The sequence below is a fragment of the Camellia sinensis genome, chromosome 2 (assembly GCF_055761805.1).
Source record: "Camellia sinensis isolate YWXY chromosome 2, ASM5576180v1, whole genome shotgun sequence".
In the NCBI taxonomy this organism is placed as follows: Eukaryota; Viridiplantae; Streptophyta; class Magnoliopsida; order Ericales; family Theaceae; genus Camellia; species Camellia sinensis.
In genome coordinates, this window is record NC_138962.1 from 18,926,022 (window position 1) to 18,945,671 (window position 19,650).

General features: G+C 32.2%; 3 protein-coding genes across 3 annotated transcripts; 2 read left to right on the plus strand and 1 right to left on the minus strand.

Annotated features, from left to right (window-relative positions):
• The first annotated feature begins 4,461 nt into the window (after positions 1-4,461).
• On the plus strand, positions 4,462-5,887 carry LOC145819496 (uncharacterized). Its single transcript, XM_082913489.1, has one exon. It carries the CDS (start codon positions 4,671-4,673, stop codon positions 5,625-5,627), a length of 957 nt encoding a protein of 318 aa, XP_082769615.1. The 5' UTR covers positions 4,462-4,670; the 3' UTR covers positions 5,628-5,887.
• A 1,369-nt stretch (positions 5,888-7,256) lies between these two features.
• On the plus strand, positions 7,257-9,874 carry LOC145819498 (uncharacterized). Its single transcript, XM_082913490.1, has 2 exons — positions 7,257-7,575; positions 8,491-9,874. The coding sequence occupies exon 2, from the start codon at positions 8,502-8,504 to the stop codon at positions 9,729-9,731; it is 1,230 nt and encodes a 409-aa protein (XP_082769616.1). The 5' UTR covers positions 7,257-7,575; positions 8,491-8,501; the 3' UTR covers positions 9,732-9,874.
• Positions 9,875-10,007: 133 nt separating this feature from the next.
• Positions 10,008-12,069, minus strand: LOC145819499 (uncharacterized). Its single transcript, XM_082913491.1, has 2 exons — positions 10,905-12,069; positions 10,008-10,819 (listed from the first exon to the last, which is right to left on the minus strand). The coding sequence occupies exons 1-2, from the start codon at positions 11,316-11,318 to the stop codon at positions 10,223-10,225; spliced, it is 1,011 nt and encodes a 336-aa protein (XP_082769617.1). The 5' UTR covers positions 11,319-12,069; the 3' UTR covers positions 10,008-10,222.
• Between the last annotated feature and the right edge of the window lie 7,581 nt (positions 12,070-19,650).

Below are 19,650 nucleotides of genomic sequence, written 5' to 3' on the forward strand. Positions count from 1 at the left end.
CAAGGACAACAAGGAGAGGGGGTGGCCCTCTCCTTCTTGGGACTTCAAGGCATCATCTTCACCACTGAAATCCCTCAAGATTTCAGTGGTGAAGAGACCCCAACACCAAAAGCCCGGAGCTAGCACAAAATGGATCAAAATGAGGCCTTTCAAGGCCTAAGGGGGGTCAACCACCCTCAAACAACAAAACACTCTTAATAAACAATAAAGAGGGCCTAAAAACAGAAATTTTTTATGTTATACAATAAGCACAAAAACAGCTCTAAGACAGGTGGAAAATCAATGCAAAAATGGGGAATAAAGGTGTAAGTTTCTTACCCTTGATGATCCCTTCACAAATGGTGCTCCAATGGCCTTCCTTAGCTTGAATCCAACACCAAAACTTCAAAACCAGTCCCTTAGAACCTCAAGAGCCAAAGAAAGGTGAAACACTATGTGTTTGTGTGCAATAGTATGGACTAAACACACTAAAACACACACAAGAGGGAAAAAGAGAGAGATAAGGTGTAACAAACCCTAACCCTAGATCTCAAACCCTAACAATGGCTGTCTAAGCTCTCCAAATATCCTAAAAATGTCTCTCTTCTCCAGCCAAGAGCTCTCTCTCTCTCTATATATGGCACTTCTTGTCTTGTAAAGCTTACAAGACAAGCTTCATAAGAGGGAGATCCCTCCATACACGTGTATGGAGGGGAGCAAAAGTAAGACAGTTGTCTTAAAATATCTGCTAAAGCAGATGCACAGTAATCGGCCGGCCAAAAATGCCATCTTGGCCAAAAAGAGTGCCGGCCGGCACTAAAAAGTGCTGACCGGCAACAAATAGTGCCGGCCGGCAATATATATTGCCGATGGCAGCAAAAACTAGCCGGTGGCCTCTAGCCACTGCCGGTGATGGGTGGGGATGGTCCACAAGCCCTACCCTGCCCTTCTAAGGCAAAACACAAGTGTTTGATGCAAAACCAGACACTAAACGGTCGAGTTCGGAGGTCCTGAGGCAAGGCACGCGAGCCGAGGCCTCCGGGAACTCCAAACGAACACAAACATGGATAATCACCGAGTGTTCAAACGGTGACGTCCAAGTCTTGAGGACGGTCAAAAATGGGATGTCTACAGGTTGGAGATGGTCTTAATAGTTGGATTTAATTCTCATAGGGCATGTTTGATTGGGTGGATTAGAGCATGGGATTGGGATTATTAATCCATGAGCCCAATTATCCTATGTTTGTTTTAACATTTTGGTTTAGGATTATTAATTCAATGGATAATTAATCCAACAAATTTGTAGGATTATTAGTAATGGGGTAGGGGTGGGATTATTAATCTAATGGATATTAATCCAATTGGATAGTGGCTCCGTTTGGTGTAGCTGTTAAAACAGCTTATAGATTATAGATTATGACTTTAATCAGAAGTTGTTAATCTGTTTGGTGTAGCTGTTGGATTATAGATTTAAGTTGCTGAGTAGTGTTTGTTAAATAAGCTGTGAAATAGTTTTTTCAATTAATTTTTATTTTTTATTTGTCTACATTTCTCATAAAAAATAATAATAATAATAATAATAATAATAATAATAATAATAATATAGTTCATTTGGGTCTTTTTCTATTTTTAAAAAAATAAAAAATAAAAAAATTTAAGAGTAGAACCAAAAATTAATATGTCTACAGCAGAAGCTGATAATCAGAAATAAGGGGGTGAGCAGCTTCTCAGAATCAGCTTTTTAGTTAAAATAAGCTGTTAGAATCAGAAGCTGTTTGAAATAAGTTTAACCAAACAGTCCAAAATCACTTTTTTAAAACTAAAAGTCATAAGTTAGCTCTGAAAAGCTGAAACAAACACCCCCAGTGAATACCACACTAATTTAATAGGATTATTAATACTTCACTATTAATCTTGTGAATCAAACATGACCATGAAGTCTTATTAAAAATATAGTAATATCATCGATAAAAATAATTTTTTGTTATAATTTTTTGTATGTCGCTAAAAATTGACGATTAGCAACTTTTTTAGTCACAATTTTAATAAATTATTGCTAAAATTTACAATTAGTTATATTTTTCTACAACGAATTTTTCAAATTGTCGCTAAAAATTAAAAATTAGTAACTTTTTTTGTAACAATTTTTTTAAACTGTCGCTAAAACTTATAATTAGTGACCTTTTTATGACAAATTTTTCAAATTATCGTTAAAAATTAATAATGAGTGACGTAGTATTTGATAAAAAAATATCATTAATTTTCACATGACTTATTAAATAACAAAACCGCCTATTATGATCTACACGTAAGTCTTCCTTTATAATATACAAGCAAAGGTCAACATTTTTTTTTATTTATATTTTGGTCTCTTTTGAGATGAACTAAAAAACTCAATTTATTAACTTATTTAGATTGAATCACTTTTTTACTTTTTTTTTTTATATATCTTTTCAAAATAAAATTAAAAAAATTAATTTATAAATCATACCTAAAACAGTAAAACAATCATTTGTGTTGGATTGGGCCATCATAACGATACTTGGCGTCTTGATTGGTAATTGGCAACCGAATGACATTTGACACATCTTTGTGTGATTTAAAAGAAATGGTCTTCTATGGCAAAGGATTTTTTTTTTTTTTTATTTGGAGTTAAGATTTATAAAAAGATAGAATAAATTAAAATAGTTAATAAGATAAAATATTATATTAAATTCATAATTATTTTATTTTTTCTCTTATAAATATCACATCAAACTACAAAAAAATTTAATTATCTTTCCAAATATAAATATTTTAGCCATTAAAATAATCAAAAATTAAAATAGCCTATCAAAATAGCTAACTTTCCGAAGGAGGCCAATATATGTATTAAGTTTGACTTCGGATAATTCATATTTTGACATGTTTTGAGAAGTAAGTTAAAAGTTAATTTTTTGACTTTTTTTTACTTTTTTCATAAAATGTATAAAAAAATAGAGAGATGATACGACCTATAATAAGTTAAAAGCCAATATGACTTTTAACCAAGTTCTCAAATTAAGCTGTCAATGATTTAAATTATTAACTTTTTAGCCTCCCATATATAAATGGATCTTATTATTATAGTTACATAATTTTATTATTTTTGTTTATAAAAAAATAAACATATATAATTTAAAAAATAAACCATTTATTTTTTAAAAAATAAATATGTTAAAATTATATGACTATAATTATCAAATCAATTTAATTTTTTTTAACAAATTATCAAAATCAGACCCAGCGTAGACCCATGGGCCCAAACTACACCAGTCAAGCTAATTCCAAAATAAAAGCCCACTAACTTTTTGTTACGAAGTATATCATTAATTATACAATTCTGCTTTGAACACTAGATTTTTAGAGTGAATTTGTTTTGAAGGATTATTTTATGAGATTGGATTTTAGTCTATTCAGATTAATAGTCTATTATTTGGTTTAATTTTTTTGTTCCGGATTAAAAGTCCCTCTGGACTATTAGTTTCTCATATGAGGAATTTTATATCCTAGGTGGGGTTGGATTATTTCTATGGGATTGATATCCCATGGGACTAATGTGTGAAATGTTTATTTTACCCTCATGTTATTAGTTAAAAAATAATTGAAAAGGGGTAAAATAGTCTTTTGAACATTTATAAATTATTTTTTTAGTGTTTTTAATTTAAAATTATATATTAAATAAAAATTATAAATTATAAATTTAATTTAATTATAAATTAAAAATTAAAAATTATGGCTTTATAATTTTTGTAGTGTTGTTAAAAAAATAAATTTATATTAAATAAAATTATTTTTTTAGTTTTTTTAATTTAAAATTATATATTAAACAAAAAATATAAATTATAAATTTAATTTAATTGAAAGTAATAAATTAAAATTATGGCCTTATAAATTAAAATTTTTTAATGTTGTTAAATTATAAAATATAAATTATAGATTACAAATTTAAAATTATATATTAAATAAAAATTATAAATTCCAAGGGTAAAATAGATTTTTGAACATTTATTCTTATTCAGTCCGTCCAACTAAACATTAAATTCACTACAAATAGTTCAATCTAAACATCTAATCCCATGACTAAACAAACATAAGATATAAATCTAATCTAACCAAATAGTCTGAGGACAATATATCGCAAAACTAACAATTTAATAAATTACAATCCCTCTATTCAGTCCGTCCAAAAAAACCTACCTTAGAGCATCTCCAACGGTTAACCTAATATTTCACCAAATTTGAGTTAAAAAATTATCATTTCCTGAATTTGATACTTCACACTCCAACGCTTCAGCTTCATCAAATTTCAGTCAGGACAACCGGATGGTCGACCTGATGGTCGACCGGACCGGTCGACCGAGTAGTGAAAAATTTTTTTTTTTTAAAAAACCTTTCTGAACCAACAACTGAACTGTTTGAACCGACCAAGTAAACTGACGGATGTGAACCGGTAGGGGCGACCGGTTGGTTGACCGGCCGGTCAACCGGCCGGTCGACCGGTCATCTTTAATTTTTTTTTTTTTTCTTTTTTGATTTCCCTCCGTTTCTGTTCCTAATTATTTTGCTATTTCTTTTTCCCTCCATTGGTTTACTTATTATTTATATGCCAGACAAGGATCATATCTTACACAACTACACAAGAATCATATCTTAAACAAAAACAGAGGGTAATGGATACTTTGAAATCCATAATATTTACTTCATTTTCATCCTCTTCTTCTTCCTCCTCCTCTGATGAGGAGTCTGATGATGAATATATGATTACACTTTTAGCAGCTTATGAGCAGAATACCAGTAGTATGGTTCAGATTCTTAAGTCAAGTGATAGCTCAAAGAAAATCGGGGGTTCTATTGTAGGTCACAAGTATATACGCAGAGATAGAAGGCAAGGTCATGACAGATTATTTGCAGATTATTTTGCTGTAAATCCAGTGTATTCACCTACAATATTTCGGAGACGTTTTCGAATGCGTCGTCCTTTGTATTTGCGAATTTTGAATGCAATCGAAGCACAGAATCCATATTTTATTCAAAAACAAGATGCAGCTCGTGTACTTGGATTATCTGCCCTACAAAAAATGACTTCAGCGATGAGAATATTATCATACGGTGTTGCAGCAGATGCAGTTGATGATTACATACGTATTGGGGAAAGCACTGTCATTCAAAGTTTGCAACAATTTTGTTACTCAGTCATTGAAATCTTTGGAGTAGAATATCTGAGATCTCCGACACCAACTGACATTGCTAGGTTACTTGCTATTGGCGAGGTTCGGGGGTTTCCGGGTATGTTGGGAAGTTTAGATTGCATGCATTGGGAGTGGAAAAATTGTCCAAAAGCATGGCAAGGTCAATACGTAGGCCATCAAAAAAAGCCAACCATCATTCTTGAAGCAGTAGCTTCTTATGACTTATGGATTTGGCATGCATTTTTTGGAATGCCTGGGTCACACAATGACTTGAATGTATTAGACCGGTCACCTTTGTTTTCTGATCTTGCCCAAGGTAAGGCTCCCTCTGTCCACTATACTGTTAATGGACATAGTTACGATATGGGTTATTACCTTGCTGATGGTATATACCCGCAATGGGCAACACTGGTTCAAACAATTTCTTCTCCCCAATGAGCAAAGAGACAACATTTTGCAATGATGCAAGAGTCTGCTAGGAAAGATGTCGAGCGGGCATTCGGAGTCCTCCAATCTCGATTCGCAATTATAGGTGGTGCTGTACGTTTTTGGGATCCAAAAATGCTTGCCAACATAATGAAGACTTGCATTATATTACACAATATGATTGTTGAAGATGAGAGGGAGGAGCACCTTGATTTTGATTATGAAATGTCATCTACCAACACACCAGTGCAACTTTCCTCTACTCCTACCAATGACTTTGAATCATTTTTGTCTCGTCATTTAGGTATTAGGGATAAAAATGCATATCATGCCCTCCGTAATGATTTAATAGAACATATGTGGCATCTTCGCGGTGAAAACTAGATTCACCACAGATATATTTTGTAAGTTTGTTTAGTAAAGAAATAGAAGGTTGTCTTGTTTGTAATCTTCATTATGATGTACTATATTAACCAAGTAACGCAGAAGTTATGTGATTACATGTGCTATTGTGGTGATCCAATCTTCAATATTCATAATTGTTCTCTGTTCAATTTATAACAATCATCAAAATGATTTATTTCAGTATGACTGCTAAGTTTTGGAGTTCTATAATTCTGTTTTGGAGTTGCAAGTTTGGTTCACTATTGATTCCCCAATAAGTGTAGGAACACAAATATGAAATATAAAATATGACATATATGTTTTACATGAAATGAGTATTATATGTGGATCTCATATCATGTACATCACATTTCATATGAGACATATCTGTCTCGTGTTTTGTATTTATATTCCTACCATTACTCATTGATTCCCTTCCATCCTTAAACAGTGAATCACACATTTCCTAAGAATCTTCAATCTTTTATCAAATTAAAATTTGATGACAAATTTAGTAAAAATCACCTCCAATCTACATCAAACTTTTACATTTGTTTCATCAAATCAAGGCAAAAAAAAAGCTTCTTACCAAATTCGTGATTCTCAAACTTTTGGGAATAGGTTTGGAATTTTTAAAAATAGTTGATGATTAAGGGTTTGGCATTTTTAAGAAGTGAGGATTGGAGCATTCAATTTTTTCATCAAATGAAGCATTCAATTAAGTAAGGGTGCATTCTAATAATTTTTTTTGTAAGGATTTATCTTCAATATTTATAATTGTACATTATGTGTGCATTTCAGTATGTATATGCAATGTATTTGTATGTATATTTATTTTCAATAATGTATTTGTATGTATTTGTGTATTTATTTTCAATAATGTATTTATCTTCAATAATGTATTTGTATGTATATTTATTTTCAATTCAATGCATTTTCATTATTCAATGCATACATTATGTGTGCATTATTCAATGTATTTATGCCATACATTATTTGTGGCATCAATAATTTGTGCCATTCCATAAATTTGTCCTGCATTATTTGTGGCATCAATTATTTGTGCCATCCGTAAATGAGTTTGATGTTGATGCATTCAACCTACTTTTCTGCCACATTCAACATTGACCCTACACACATTGAACTACATGATATAAAATCATTTATTCAACCACCTACCATTCAGAAGCTATCAATTGAACCACCTACCATCCTCTATATCATCTATATCATCTGAACATTGCCATCACCATCATTTTCAAGTGTGAATCTCCATCATCACGAAAGCAGCATCAGTAGGAACACTCTACATTTTGAAGTGTGAATCTCCATCATCAGGAAAGCAGCATCAGTAGGAACAGAGGAACAAGGCAGATATTGAAAACAAGGCAGATCAAGATTTTGCATGCCACTCAATTCTTCAACTGGTTTCAGTGTGCATGCCAATCAATTCTTGAAAACAAGGCAGATCATGAACCACAGAACAAACAGGCAGATCATCAACCACAGAACAATTGGTCGGAACAAACAGGCAGATCATCAACCACAGAACAAACAGGCAGCATTATTGACCAAGGTGAGTCACCGGGCAACCGGTTGGGCAACCGGTTGGTCAACCGGCCCTTCCAATTTTTTTTTTTTTTTTTTTGTTCCAGTGTGCATGCCACTCAATTCTTCAACTGGTTTCTTCAACTGGTTTACAGAAGACAGGAACATAATTTCACTATATGTTACTTTCATGTTTGCTAAATTTATGTTGTTTAAGTTTCACTTCATGTTACTTTCTTGTTTTCAAAATAGATGTAATTTATTAAAACCTTTCATGTTTGAAAATGAATGTTTTTTACTTTCATGTCTTGAAACTTAACCACAGAACAAGAGTTGAGTTTAATGTTTTTTAAATGACATTAGTTTATTAAAAACTCAACTACAGATGAACATTTTGCTTTTCATGTCTTCAAAATTAATGTAGTTCATTTCAACCTCAACCACAGAACAGAACAAGAGTTGAGTTTAATGTTTTTTAAATGACATTAGTTTATTAAAACCTCAACTACAGATCAACATTTTGATTTTCATGTCTTCAAAATTAATGTAGTTCATTTCAACCTCAACCACAGAACAGAACAAGAGTTGAGTTTAATGTTTTTTAAATGACATTAGTTTATTAAAACCTCAACTACAGATCAACATTTTGATTTTTTCTTCATGTTACTTTAATGTTTTTAAAATGAAAATAGTTTATTAAAACCTGCACTACAGAACAATATTTTGATTTGTACTTGATGTTACATTCATTTGTTATGTACTGAATAGAGAGTCTGCATGCTTTTATAGTACATTACTATGTTCTTAAATTTTCAGTGGCCATGCTTCATTAAAAATATATGTCTACATTTTAATTCTAAGTTCATGTTTACAGTGAGCATTTTAAAAGACAGTGTTTATGTTCATTAGTTCATTACAGCACATTTTTATTAAAATTCAACAGATATTTACATCATGCCTAGAACTAAAAGAGTGAGAACAGAAGCTAGTGAAAGTTCTAACCCTCACCGACGCGAACAACAGCAGCCTCAAAATCAGTCATATCCTACAGATGAATTTCTCAGTGAAAGTCATGAACTAGCCTTTCAAAATTTCTCAAGCCGACCTATTGTAACAGGGAGGAGGGTCAATCTGCCACCTCAATATGATGCACTACTAGTTAGTAAACTTGAATCAATGGGATGGCTAAATTTAATTAATTTACCCCAAAAGGTATATCCACGGCTAGTATCCCTTTTTTATGTTCACCTAAGAGTTACTCACGAAGAAGATGGAAATTTTACTCTTATCTCATATGTGAAAGGAAAGGGTGTACAGTTTGATGTTCCTACTTTGGCACGCATTATTGGAGTTGAGGTAGGTGAAGAAAATACCTATTTTCAGACTGAGGCTGAGTTAGTTAATATTGTCGGTAATGGTTCTGATGTATATACTACTATATGTCAGAACAGATTTACTGGAACTAGTCTACAAGCAAGACATTTAAAATCTTATCTTCGCATCCTCCACCGGTGGATTGTAGAAAATGTCACTCCGAAAAAAGGACATCATGATGCGGTCCCATATTTTAATGCCTATTTGTTATACTGTTTTGAGGTTGGGCAGAAGTTAGATGTGGCTTACATAATTATGAAAGAAATGGTGCTGGCAAATCAAGAAATGGGCCGGTCATTACTGTTTGGGGCGCTCTTGACAAAAATTTTCAAATATTTTAAGATTCATCTTGCAAATGAAATGGAGATCAAAATACGTTCACCCATTACGCTATATACTGTGAATCGTGCTGGTGCAGCCACCAATTTAATGGGAAATGATAATGCTGCAGAAGATTCAGAGGATGAAGTCCCACCAGATGATGCTCGACAAGATCCTCCTGTCAATGTGATGCCATCAACTGAACCACCTCAATATTGGACTGATTTTTTGGCCATACAAGAACAACGTTATAATCAACGCGTTGAATGGGAACATCAAATGGCTAATCAGGTAAATTCGTTGGGTACTCAGTTTGAGACATTTGCCACTGCACAGAACTCATTAATTGAACAATTTGGTGAGTTTCGTTTGGACATTGGAAGACGTCATGACATGGCAAACAATCGCATTGATAGAATTGAGCATCGTGTAAATGACATATACCATCACTACTTCCCTCCTCCACCACAACCAGATAATGACTGCTGATCGGTGTGCCACAATGTTAATCCATTGTTTTGTCTTGTATTATTTTCACAACCTTTTGTTAGGTAAATTTCTTTTATGAATGTACTGATTTTGTAATATTATGTGATATAAAATGAACTTGCTTGGGTATTACTTTAGCACCATCTTTTCGACCTTCACTCATACCATAATGTGTAATATGTTATTAATGTTTCTCATTACTTAAATTTGTATGAAAGTTTTCGACATATTCATGAAGAAGAATTAGATTCATGATAAGTACTTAGCAATTGGTGTGTTTTGTTTTTACCAATCAATATGGTATCCAAAGAAGCAGTAGAGAATAGATCGCAACCATCTCAACAAACAAAAACTGAGCACAAATTAATTAATTTGTCATTTTACATATATAGAAAACGCAAGTGACACATTTCATATAATTGTACACAGTTTTTCCTTTTCCTTTTCCAATAGATGACACCAATACATGAAACCAATAAATACAGAACCTTTCAAGGTAACCTATTAGTTGTTCGAAATAAAATCTGTCGTTGAAGATCTTCGTAGTACGCCCTTTGCATTGGATTTAAATTTGTCATGTCCATTGACATTATTTTATGATCTTCATTTCGTTGTTCTCTTTCATTCATCATAGATAGGAGTTTTAGTTGTTCCTCCCTATCTTCGGCCCTTCTTCGACGGTCTGCAGCTTTCTGGTTACGGTCGATCGCCTTTTGTTCATCTCGCTCAATAGTTCTAGCAGAAATAGTTGATAACACTTCAATCATTTTGGATTGGTTGGCAGCCATTTCATCAAATCTACTATCGCGGGTTGTTTGATTCTTCAACTTCTCTTTCGCTGCTTTAGTACCAATTGGTCGTGTTGATGGATTAGATGGTTCTTCGTGCAGAACATTATTCTGGTTTGATTGAAATGCATCAGATTCTCCAGATGGTGGATTAGAACATGGAAAAGCATGTTGCGTACTCTTTTTGGATTGTGTTCGAAATTCATCCCACTTACAACTTCGGCGCAAAATATCCCAACATGTATCAAATGTGAAGTGTTTTTTCTGTATTACATGATACATCCGCTTTGCTTCAGCGACCTACAAGAAAAAATTACAACAATTTTAATAACAAATACATGTTTACAGAAGAAATTTGATATTTAATAACACAAATAAATGTTACCATGTCTGCCTCAGTTGTTCCACTTTGTTGCCTCAGTTGAATTTGTTCAAGAAAACCACAGAATTTATTAATTGCCTTTTGCATGGCAGACCAACGGTGCGACAAAGAAATACGGTTTCGATTTGATTCACCACTCAATTGTGAATTAAAATTAACAAGTACTCGTTCCCAAAATATAACCATAGTCTGACTATTACCAGTAATGGGATCTTGAGAGACTGCTAACCAAGATCTACATAAAGTTTCATCTTCTATAATTGTAAATGCTTTACCACGAGAAACACGAGAAGTTTCTGAAATGAAATGATTATCACTGCTCTGCGTGTTCTGTTCTCGCGAAGTTTCCGACATAAAATTAATATCAGTGTTGTGCTGAAACATTTGTGATTCTTCAAACATTTGGAAATCTTCCATCACTTAAAAAAAATACAGTACATACAATATGTAAAATAGTAAAAAATATTAGAATGATATACAATATAAATTAAAGTTTCAATGGAGAAAAATCACAGAAGAAACAAAATTCACAACATACAATATAATGCTCTTCTCAAAATAAAAGACTCTGTCATCTTGATATACAAAACTGATATATTTTATAGCACACATTATCAACGGTAAATTTTAAAAAAACTCTGTTGATGCAACGGTAAATTTATTAAAACGGCTACTTTTTAAAAGATGTATATGAGCGGCAAATTATCAAAGACTCTGTCCATTCAACGGTAAATTTACTGAAACCACTAATTTTAAAATATTTATATAAAAAAGATAACAATTTGAATTATATTTTCAATGAAATTAAAATTTATATCATTTATTCAAATTATTTGAAATTATTCCAAGTCCACAATTCTACCTGTTAAAACCAAACCTGTCAAACCAAACCTGTTCAAACCATACCTGTAGGATGCGTAGACCGGGCGACCGGATGGTCAACCAGCCGGTCAACCGGCCGGTTGACCGGTTCCCCAGGCCACGGACCAGTTCAAACCCAGTTCAGCCAGTTCAAACCACTCACAGTCCAAACCCGTCGCCTAATCTCATGAACCGGTTGACCGGTTGGTCAACCGGCCGGGCAACCGGCCGGGCAACCGATGTATCTCCTTCAACGGTCCGTAACAGTGATTTGGTAAAATACAGAACTTGTTTTCAGTTTGATATTTTTTTTGCTGATTTCTCATTTTGATACTCATCTGATGCAACGATTGGAGCATGGAAAAGAACATTTTTCATCAAAATTTAAATCTGATATCAATTTTGGTTAAGCGTTGGAGATGGTCTTATAGAATGGAATATATATGTGAGATGGAGAATAAGTCCTACACGTGGCGTGTCTATTCTATAAATCTGTTCACTTAAATTTGCTCTTTCGTAACACTCGTTTGCCTTTCTTAATTAGGAAAATGGGCACAATTGGCATTCAAAGCATAATACAACAATTCAATTGTTTTAGGTTTTCGTTTATTTTCAATTTTATTTTTTTTAAATAAGTATTTTTAAAAAAAGAATAGAAGGCCAATATATTCACATCGGCTAAGTGATTCATATTAAAAAATAAAAAAATAAAAAGGTGAATTACACTAATCGTCCATATAGTTTGGAACTTATGTCACTTTGATACTTAACTTTTCAATTATAATACATTTAATCCTGAATTTTAATTTTGTTCCAAATGAGGACAATTGAACATATCATTACTTAGTTTCAAGGACAAAATCAATTTGATAAAATATAAACTATTTTGACAAAACAAATGACAAAATTTTTAAAAATTATTTCTACCCATCAAAGATAAAATTATGTAAAATTAATTTATCTTTTAGACATTTATTTATTGGGCAAATTACACTAATAGTCCCTATAGTTTGGGACTTGTGTCACTTTAGTCCCTGACTTTTCAATTGTGACACATTTGACCTTGAATTTTGAATCTTATTCCAAATAAGGACAATTGAACATACCATTACTTAATTTTAAGGGCAAAATTGTCAATTTGATAAAATATAAACTAATTTGACAAAAATAAATATCAAAAATATTTTAAATTTTTTAAAAAATTATTTCTACCCACCAAAAATAAAATTATGTAAAATTGATAAAAATTAATAAAAATTACATGGTTAATTTTTAAAAATTAATTTTACATGATCATCGTCCAAATACATAATAAAAATTAATTTGGTAAAAAAATAAATAAATGTCTAAAAAAATTATCAATTTTATATAATTTTATCTTTAGTCGCTAGAAATAATTTTTTAAAATTCAAAAATAATTTCTTGACATTTATTTTTGTCAAATTAATTTATATTTTATCAAATTGATGATTTTGCCCTTGAAAAATCTAATAGTATTTACAATTGTCTTTATTTAGAACAAAATTCAAAATTCAAGGTCAAATGTGTCACAATAGAAAAGTCAGGAACGAAAATGACACAAGTCCCAAACTATAGGGACCATTAATGTAATTCACCCTTATTTATTTATTTATTTTACTAAATTAATTTTTATTATATGTTTGGATGATCATGTAATGGGTAGTTGTTAAGCTTTTAATATGTAATCAATATATTTAATATATGAAATGTTTTTAGTTTTGAATTTTTTAATTTAATAGATTGGTTTAATAATGATATCAAGGTTGTAGCTATATTTGACTTTTAAAAAAATAAAAACTAATTTAATGAAAACATAAACAATCACCCATTACATGATTATCATCCAAACACATAATAAAAATTAATTTGATAAAATAAATAAATGTCTAAAAGATTTGTTAATTTTACATAATTTTATCTTTAGTGGGCAGAAATAATTTTTAAAAATTCAAAATATTATTTGGACATTTATTTTTGTCAAATTAGTTTATATTTTATCAAATTGACGATTTTGCCCTTGAAAAATCCAATAGTATTTTCAATTGTCTTTATTTAAAATAAGATTCAAAATTCAGGATTAAATGTATCACAATTGAAAAATTAGAAAGTAAAGTGACACAAACTCCAAATTATAGGAACCGTTAATGTAATTCACCCTAAAAAAATGTTAGTGCCACTACTTGCCCGGATTTAGAGAAGATTTTTGCAAAAAAAAATAATTCGAATGTCAGAACTTATAATTAGTAACCTTTTTTTCTGACAAATTTTTCTAGAGGACCTATTAGATAATACCTACACGTAAGCACCCCTAGTTTTAATCCTTTGGTCAACGATGGTTGAAAAATAATGAGGGGTAAAATTGTCTAATATTCAGTTTAATACTTGTTAAATTTTAATCTTACACATAAAAGAAGTTATATACATTTTGTGTGTTTTAAGTTTATAAAAAGAAAGAAAATTGCCTCAGACCCTCAGCGGGGGTGACCCCCACCACCCCCACTGTTTTTTCATTGGTCCATATTTTATTTTTATTTTTTTTTGTCTTTCACTTGTTGCCCCACACGTGGGGGTGGGGGTGGGGGTGTTGGGGGTCACCCCCACCGGGGTCCCTTGCAGGACTGAAAAAGAAATACTTGCCACAGTTTAATTGGTAGAAATTAAAGAATAAATTACAAAAAAATACATATATGAGCAATAAATATATTCCATCCTATAAGTTTTATAATTTTAATTTTGGTACAGAAATTATAATTTGTTTTATGCTATTACTTTTAGATAAGAATGGATGAGTAGAGTTGGATTGTGAAAATATAATTGGGCGAGGCATTAGAAGTGACTTAGAAATTAATTAATGGTCAATTAAAGGCTAATTTTATGTGATGGATTTAATTATCTATAAGTCTTGTATATATATATTTTTTAAATGCACCAATAATTTCTGAAATGCTTATTTTGTCCAAATAATTTTGAAAATATTGATAAGTGAAAAAAATAGAACATATAAATAAATAAATTTGATCAGTAGGAACGATCTATAAATATCTCATTAATTAACTAACTTAAAATTTATGTAAATTTAACTATAACCTAATCATTAAAAAATTGTTTACCTTACGAATAATTTTTTATTTTTTTATTTTCTTGGGTCAGTGAAAATCCATTGCTAGTTATTCAATTAGCACAACCTCTCCGCTTGTACAAAGTATTAAGGCCCCGTTTGTTTTGGGATTAAATAGATGGGAGGGGATTAGGATGGAGGTGGGGTTATTTAGTGTTGTGTTTGTTTGTAAAGTTTGGGAGGGGATTAGGATGAAGGAGGTGATATAGATGGAGGTTAGAAGGGAGATTGAGATAGAGGAGGTGGAGATGGCACTGCAGGAATTTTCAGAATTCGCGACGTTTAAAAAACGCCACTATAAGCCTTAAAAACGCCGTTAAAGGATAAAGTGATGTTTATAACTTTCATCGCAGATACGGCCGCCGTCTTAGGTATATGACGTTTAGTAAACGTCGCTAATGACTTTAGCCGGCGTTTTTTAAAATGCCGTAAATTCTCATACATCTGTTATCTAAAAAACCGTCACAGTTAAATGCTGACATATGACAACACTTAGTGACGTTTTTTCAAAAACGCCATTTTGTCTCCTTTTTTTTTACAAAAAAAAAAAAATTTGCACTGCTATTTATAGAAAGAAAAAAATATAAATAAATTTCATTGCACTAAATCTGCAAAATAATGCTTCTCAAAAAAAAAAAAAAAAAAAAATCTGCAAAATAAGTATTCAATTGTCAAATTGCATTATTAGCTAAATAAGGTCAACTCTGAAAGGCAAGGATTCTATACAGAAGCACATAAATGAAAATAAACCAAAAATAAACCAAACAAATTTAATTCCTCTTCCAGGTGGCTACAATTTTACATTCGACAAACAATATAAAAAAATTGTAACATTTCCTACCTATTTATATTTAACCGCAAACCATACCCCAAAAAAATGTTAATAAAACCATCCAAATATTGGATAACTCATTCATGGGCCAATGCTTATTTCAAGGAACAAACTGGCCAATGCTCCTACAACAAAAAAAAAAACACTGGAATCAGTCATCAAAAAATAGAGAAACTAACCCAAGAATAAAATAAAATAAAATAAAAAGTTAACAATTATAATCATTGCCAATAATAAAGTCAGCAAAAAGTTAGCCCAACAATCACAATCCAAGTTCAAAACTCTCACCACCACCTGCAAGCACCCACATTCAAAAAACTTCACGTTCATCAAATAAATATATACTCATATGAGAGATTACGGACAGCTCAAGTATGGAGAGCACCACCAAAACTTGTTAAAAGGTAAAAAAAAAAAAATATGTTTTTAATGCAAGGACACATTAATTATGTAGAAAAAATAAATAATAAAATGAAGTATATAATTAGAGGCACATTAATTACTTGTGAAGATCAATTCTAGCCTTCTTAGAGGCACTAACAATGCAACTATATAATTAGAAAAGCCTAAAATGTATTTAGCAAACTAATAAAATAAATTCTCATCAATTTGCAACATATAAAGGGAATGGAAGGCTATATCACCATGAAGTTCAGGATGGCATACAGGAGGAAGTTACCTTCCAGCTAAAATTTCTCCATCTAGAGAGAACATACATGCCTCAGTAGATATCAATTCAAGAAAACAATACAATCAAATTTTTGCCCTTTCAAAATGGGGCATATATCAGAGATAAATTCTTCAAACTAGCAAAATAAATATTAATTTATTACTGAAATCTGTTGCACCCTCCGGTTTGTCATCATGTTCCTCATTATTGATTTCAATTGGTTCATACTATGATGATCCAAACAAAAATTAATGAGTAGGACCATAAAGAAAGAACAAAGCATATAGACAACGAGATATAATAATAACAATAATAATAATAATATAATAAGAGGGGAAAAAAAAAGAAAAGCACACTCAGGAAAGGAATGCTTGGAAGCACAATAAAATGCTTTGAAGTTATCAATGCAACAATGCCCCACTATTTTTGTTCTCCCATTTCCTGGTTAGATGCATGTTCAATTTAGTCGATCCTAGCAATAAATCTGGAAAATATGCTTGGCACAAGCTATGGTGCAAATGGTTCCCATTTATATTATTTTGGCACATTCAGATATTAGAGCTACGAGCCATTTAGGGGCCAACCCACTAGGTTGGTGCCTAGCACCCTAAAGTCTACAAACATTCAGTAAATTTAAAATAAAAGTGGAGACAGCTGCAAGAAGATGATCAGAAGACCCATTAGAAGTTACCAAACTAACAATACTTTTTTTCTTTCAAATTCACAACCCTAAGATGGAATATGAGGGAGGAAGCAGAGAAGGTGCAGAAAACCTCCATTCATCGAAATAAGTGAATCAACCAGTTACACCAATGCACAACCAGATACTTTGTTAAAAATTAAGTATTATATAATGTCATGAATGCAGAATACATTCCTATGATACAGTCATTGGCAAGAACTCAAAGACTCAAAAGTCAAATGAATAAGGACTGTTTGGTATGTAAATAAATGGGATTGAGATGTCCATAAAGAAAATTTCAGGCACATTTCATCTAGTTGTTAAGTTGTTATAGTATTTGGAATGTATGACCTTTGGATTAGTAAATTAAAATGTACCAGGGTTGTGAATAACGAGACGATGTTTTGATGTTATTAAGTGTTATTATCAATTGGGTTACCAATTAGTTAGTAAAGATGAATTACTTGTGGTTTTGGGAGCAAACTCCATTGGAATTGACTGGATAGGATTGTGAATGGCTAAATGATTGAGAAATATTATATGTCTAGGACGGAACGAGACTTGTGACAAGGTGAATCAAGTTTGGAGGACCAAACTTCTTAAGGTGGGGAGAATGTAATGACCCTAAAATGCGTATAAGAAATCATTTGTATTTAACTATGAGATGAGGTGTTTTAATTTAGCTATATCTTTTGGAATTGAAGCATTATCTGTTGAGTTACGGATTTAAAATTGAAATTACCGACCTATATGGATTCAGAAATCAAAATTGAGTACTTGGAATGTTAATGGGAATTTTTGGAACTATTTGGGAAGATTAATTGGAATTCTAATTTGTCTGATTCGTTAATGCACGTTTGGGTGCAAAATTGAAGGTCGTAGAGGCTTCAGAAACCGGAACAGATGACATATTTATGATCAGCATAATTTTTAGAGTCATCTGGGAAGTTTAATTGAAATTTGATTTTGTGCGATTCGTAAGGGCACGTTTGGTTTCCCCTGGAATGGTGAACTTATGTTTGTATTATATATGCATAGATATATGAGTTGTTGAACTCATATTTTTGGGAAAATATCTAAGGGTGAGAGAAAGTAAAACCGTGAGAGAGAGAAGGAGAGGCAAAACTCAACATCCATGGGGGATTTGAGGATGATTGAAGAAAGTAGAAGAGAGAGGAAGGAGATCAACCAAGAAGCTTGGGAAAATTGAAGAGATTAAAGGGAAGAACAAGGATTTGGGTAAGGTATGTGGCTCTAACTACTATCCTTGTAGAGAATCCATCTATATGAGTGGATTGGGTTGAATTTAAGAAATTGAACCTTGAGTTTCTTTAATTTGTTTGATGTGGGTTCAATCTTAGGAATGATTTGTAGAATAACAAGATTTAATGTGAGAATCAACCATGGGTAAGATGTACTAGCATGATTTTGAGCATATGTTATGGAAGTTTGAATATATGGAAAAGATGGGACTTGAATTTTAATTTGAGGCAAAGATTGATTTGTTTGAGATGGGATTACACTTGAATGTTGATAGTTTATCACCTTGTGGGTCAATTTTACATGTTTTTGAGTTATTTATGTTTAGAACCAAGCTTAAGAATGAAAAGAATCAAGTGTTTGAGCAAAAGAACCGTTTTCGGACTGATGTTTTTTGCCTAGACCGCACGAGCGGCCACGAGCACCGCACGAGCGGAGCATGAGGAAAATAAAGAGATTTCCATTCTGCTTTTGACCACATGAGCGGCTGGGTTTCTTCGCTCGAGCGGAATTGGGCCGCACGAGCGGCCAAAGTGGGCGCACGAGCGGCCACCCCTGTTTCAGCATGCACTAGGTAACTTTGAACAAGTATATCTTTTGCATCTGGACTCCGTTTTGTGTGATTCTTGAGCCTAAAATCAAGCCCCGGAAGTCTAGTTTCCAATGGTGGTAGGCTCACTCCCAAAGTTTAAATACAGAAATAGTTATGCCCAAATTAGTGACGACTGTTCACTTTCTGTTTACCGATTTGTACCGTTTCTTCATCTGAACCTTTCTCCTATCGATTCCTCCTATCTTATGGGGCATGGATTATAACCTATGGAGGACTAATGAGTCTAGAACCACCATAGCTATTGAGTGAGGAATAAAAAAAGATTGGTTTTATTCTCATAATCTGTTATGTGCATTGTGTTTGTAGGTCAAGACGAGGATATCGTTCCACCGCTATCAGAGACCTACCACTGTGAGTAATAGTACGGTTGTTACTAACGTCTTATCCTTGTAAGTGATTACACTAGCAGTTATGTCAGCTGGAAATCAATGTGAATGTTGAAAGATTTCATACGTCGGTATGACTTTGGAATCATTTTGTTCAGTCAATAATGAACATTAACTCTATGTTATCTATAAACGAACTATGTCGTCTTTCAAGAATAAAGGGAACTTATGATCATCTTAGAATGATGAAATTTGGGTGAATTGAAGATCATTCTGGGTTGCCATTAATGAATCAAGATTATTCTATTATATGACACATGAACTTGAGGTCGTTCAGATCCTATGACATAAATGCAAAGGTCTAAT

Excerpts from the sequence above, each read along its gene's own strand:
- LOC145819498 (XM_082913490.1), top strand. The coding sequence starts at position 8,502 with ATGCCTAGAACTAAAAGAGTGAGAACAGAAGCTAGTGAAAGTTCTAAC.
- LOC145819499 (XM_082913491.1), bottom strand. The coding sequence starts at position 11,318 with ATGGAAGATTTCCAAATGTTTGAAGAATCACAAATGTTTCAGCACAAC. Across the intron at positions 10,820-10,904 it reads GAACAACTGAGGCAGACATG|GTCGCTGAAGCAAAGCGGAT; the intron begins GTAACATTTATT and ends TTTTTCTTGTAG.
- LOC145819496 (XM_082913489.1), top strand. The coding sequence starts at position 4,671 with ATGGATACTTTGAAATCCATAATATTTACTTCATTTTCATCCTCTTCT.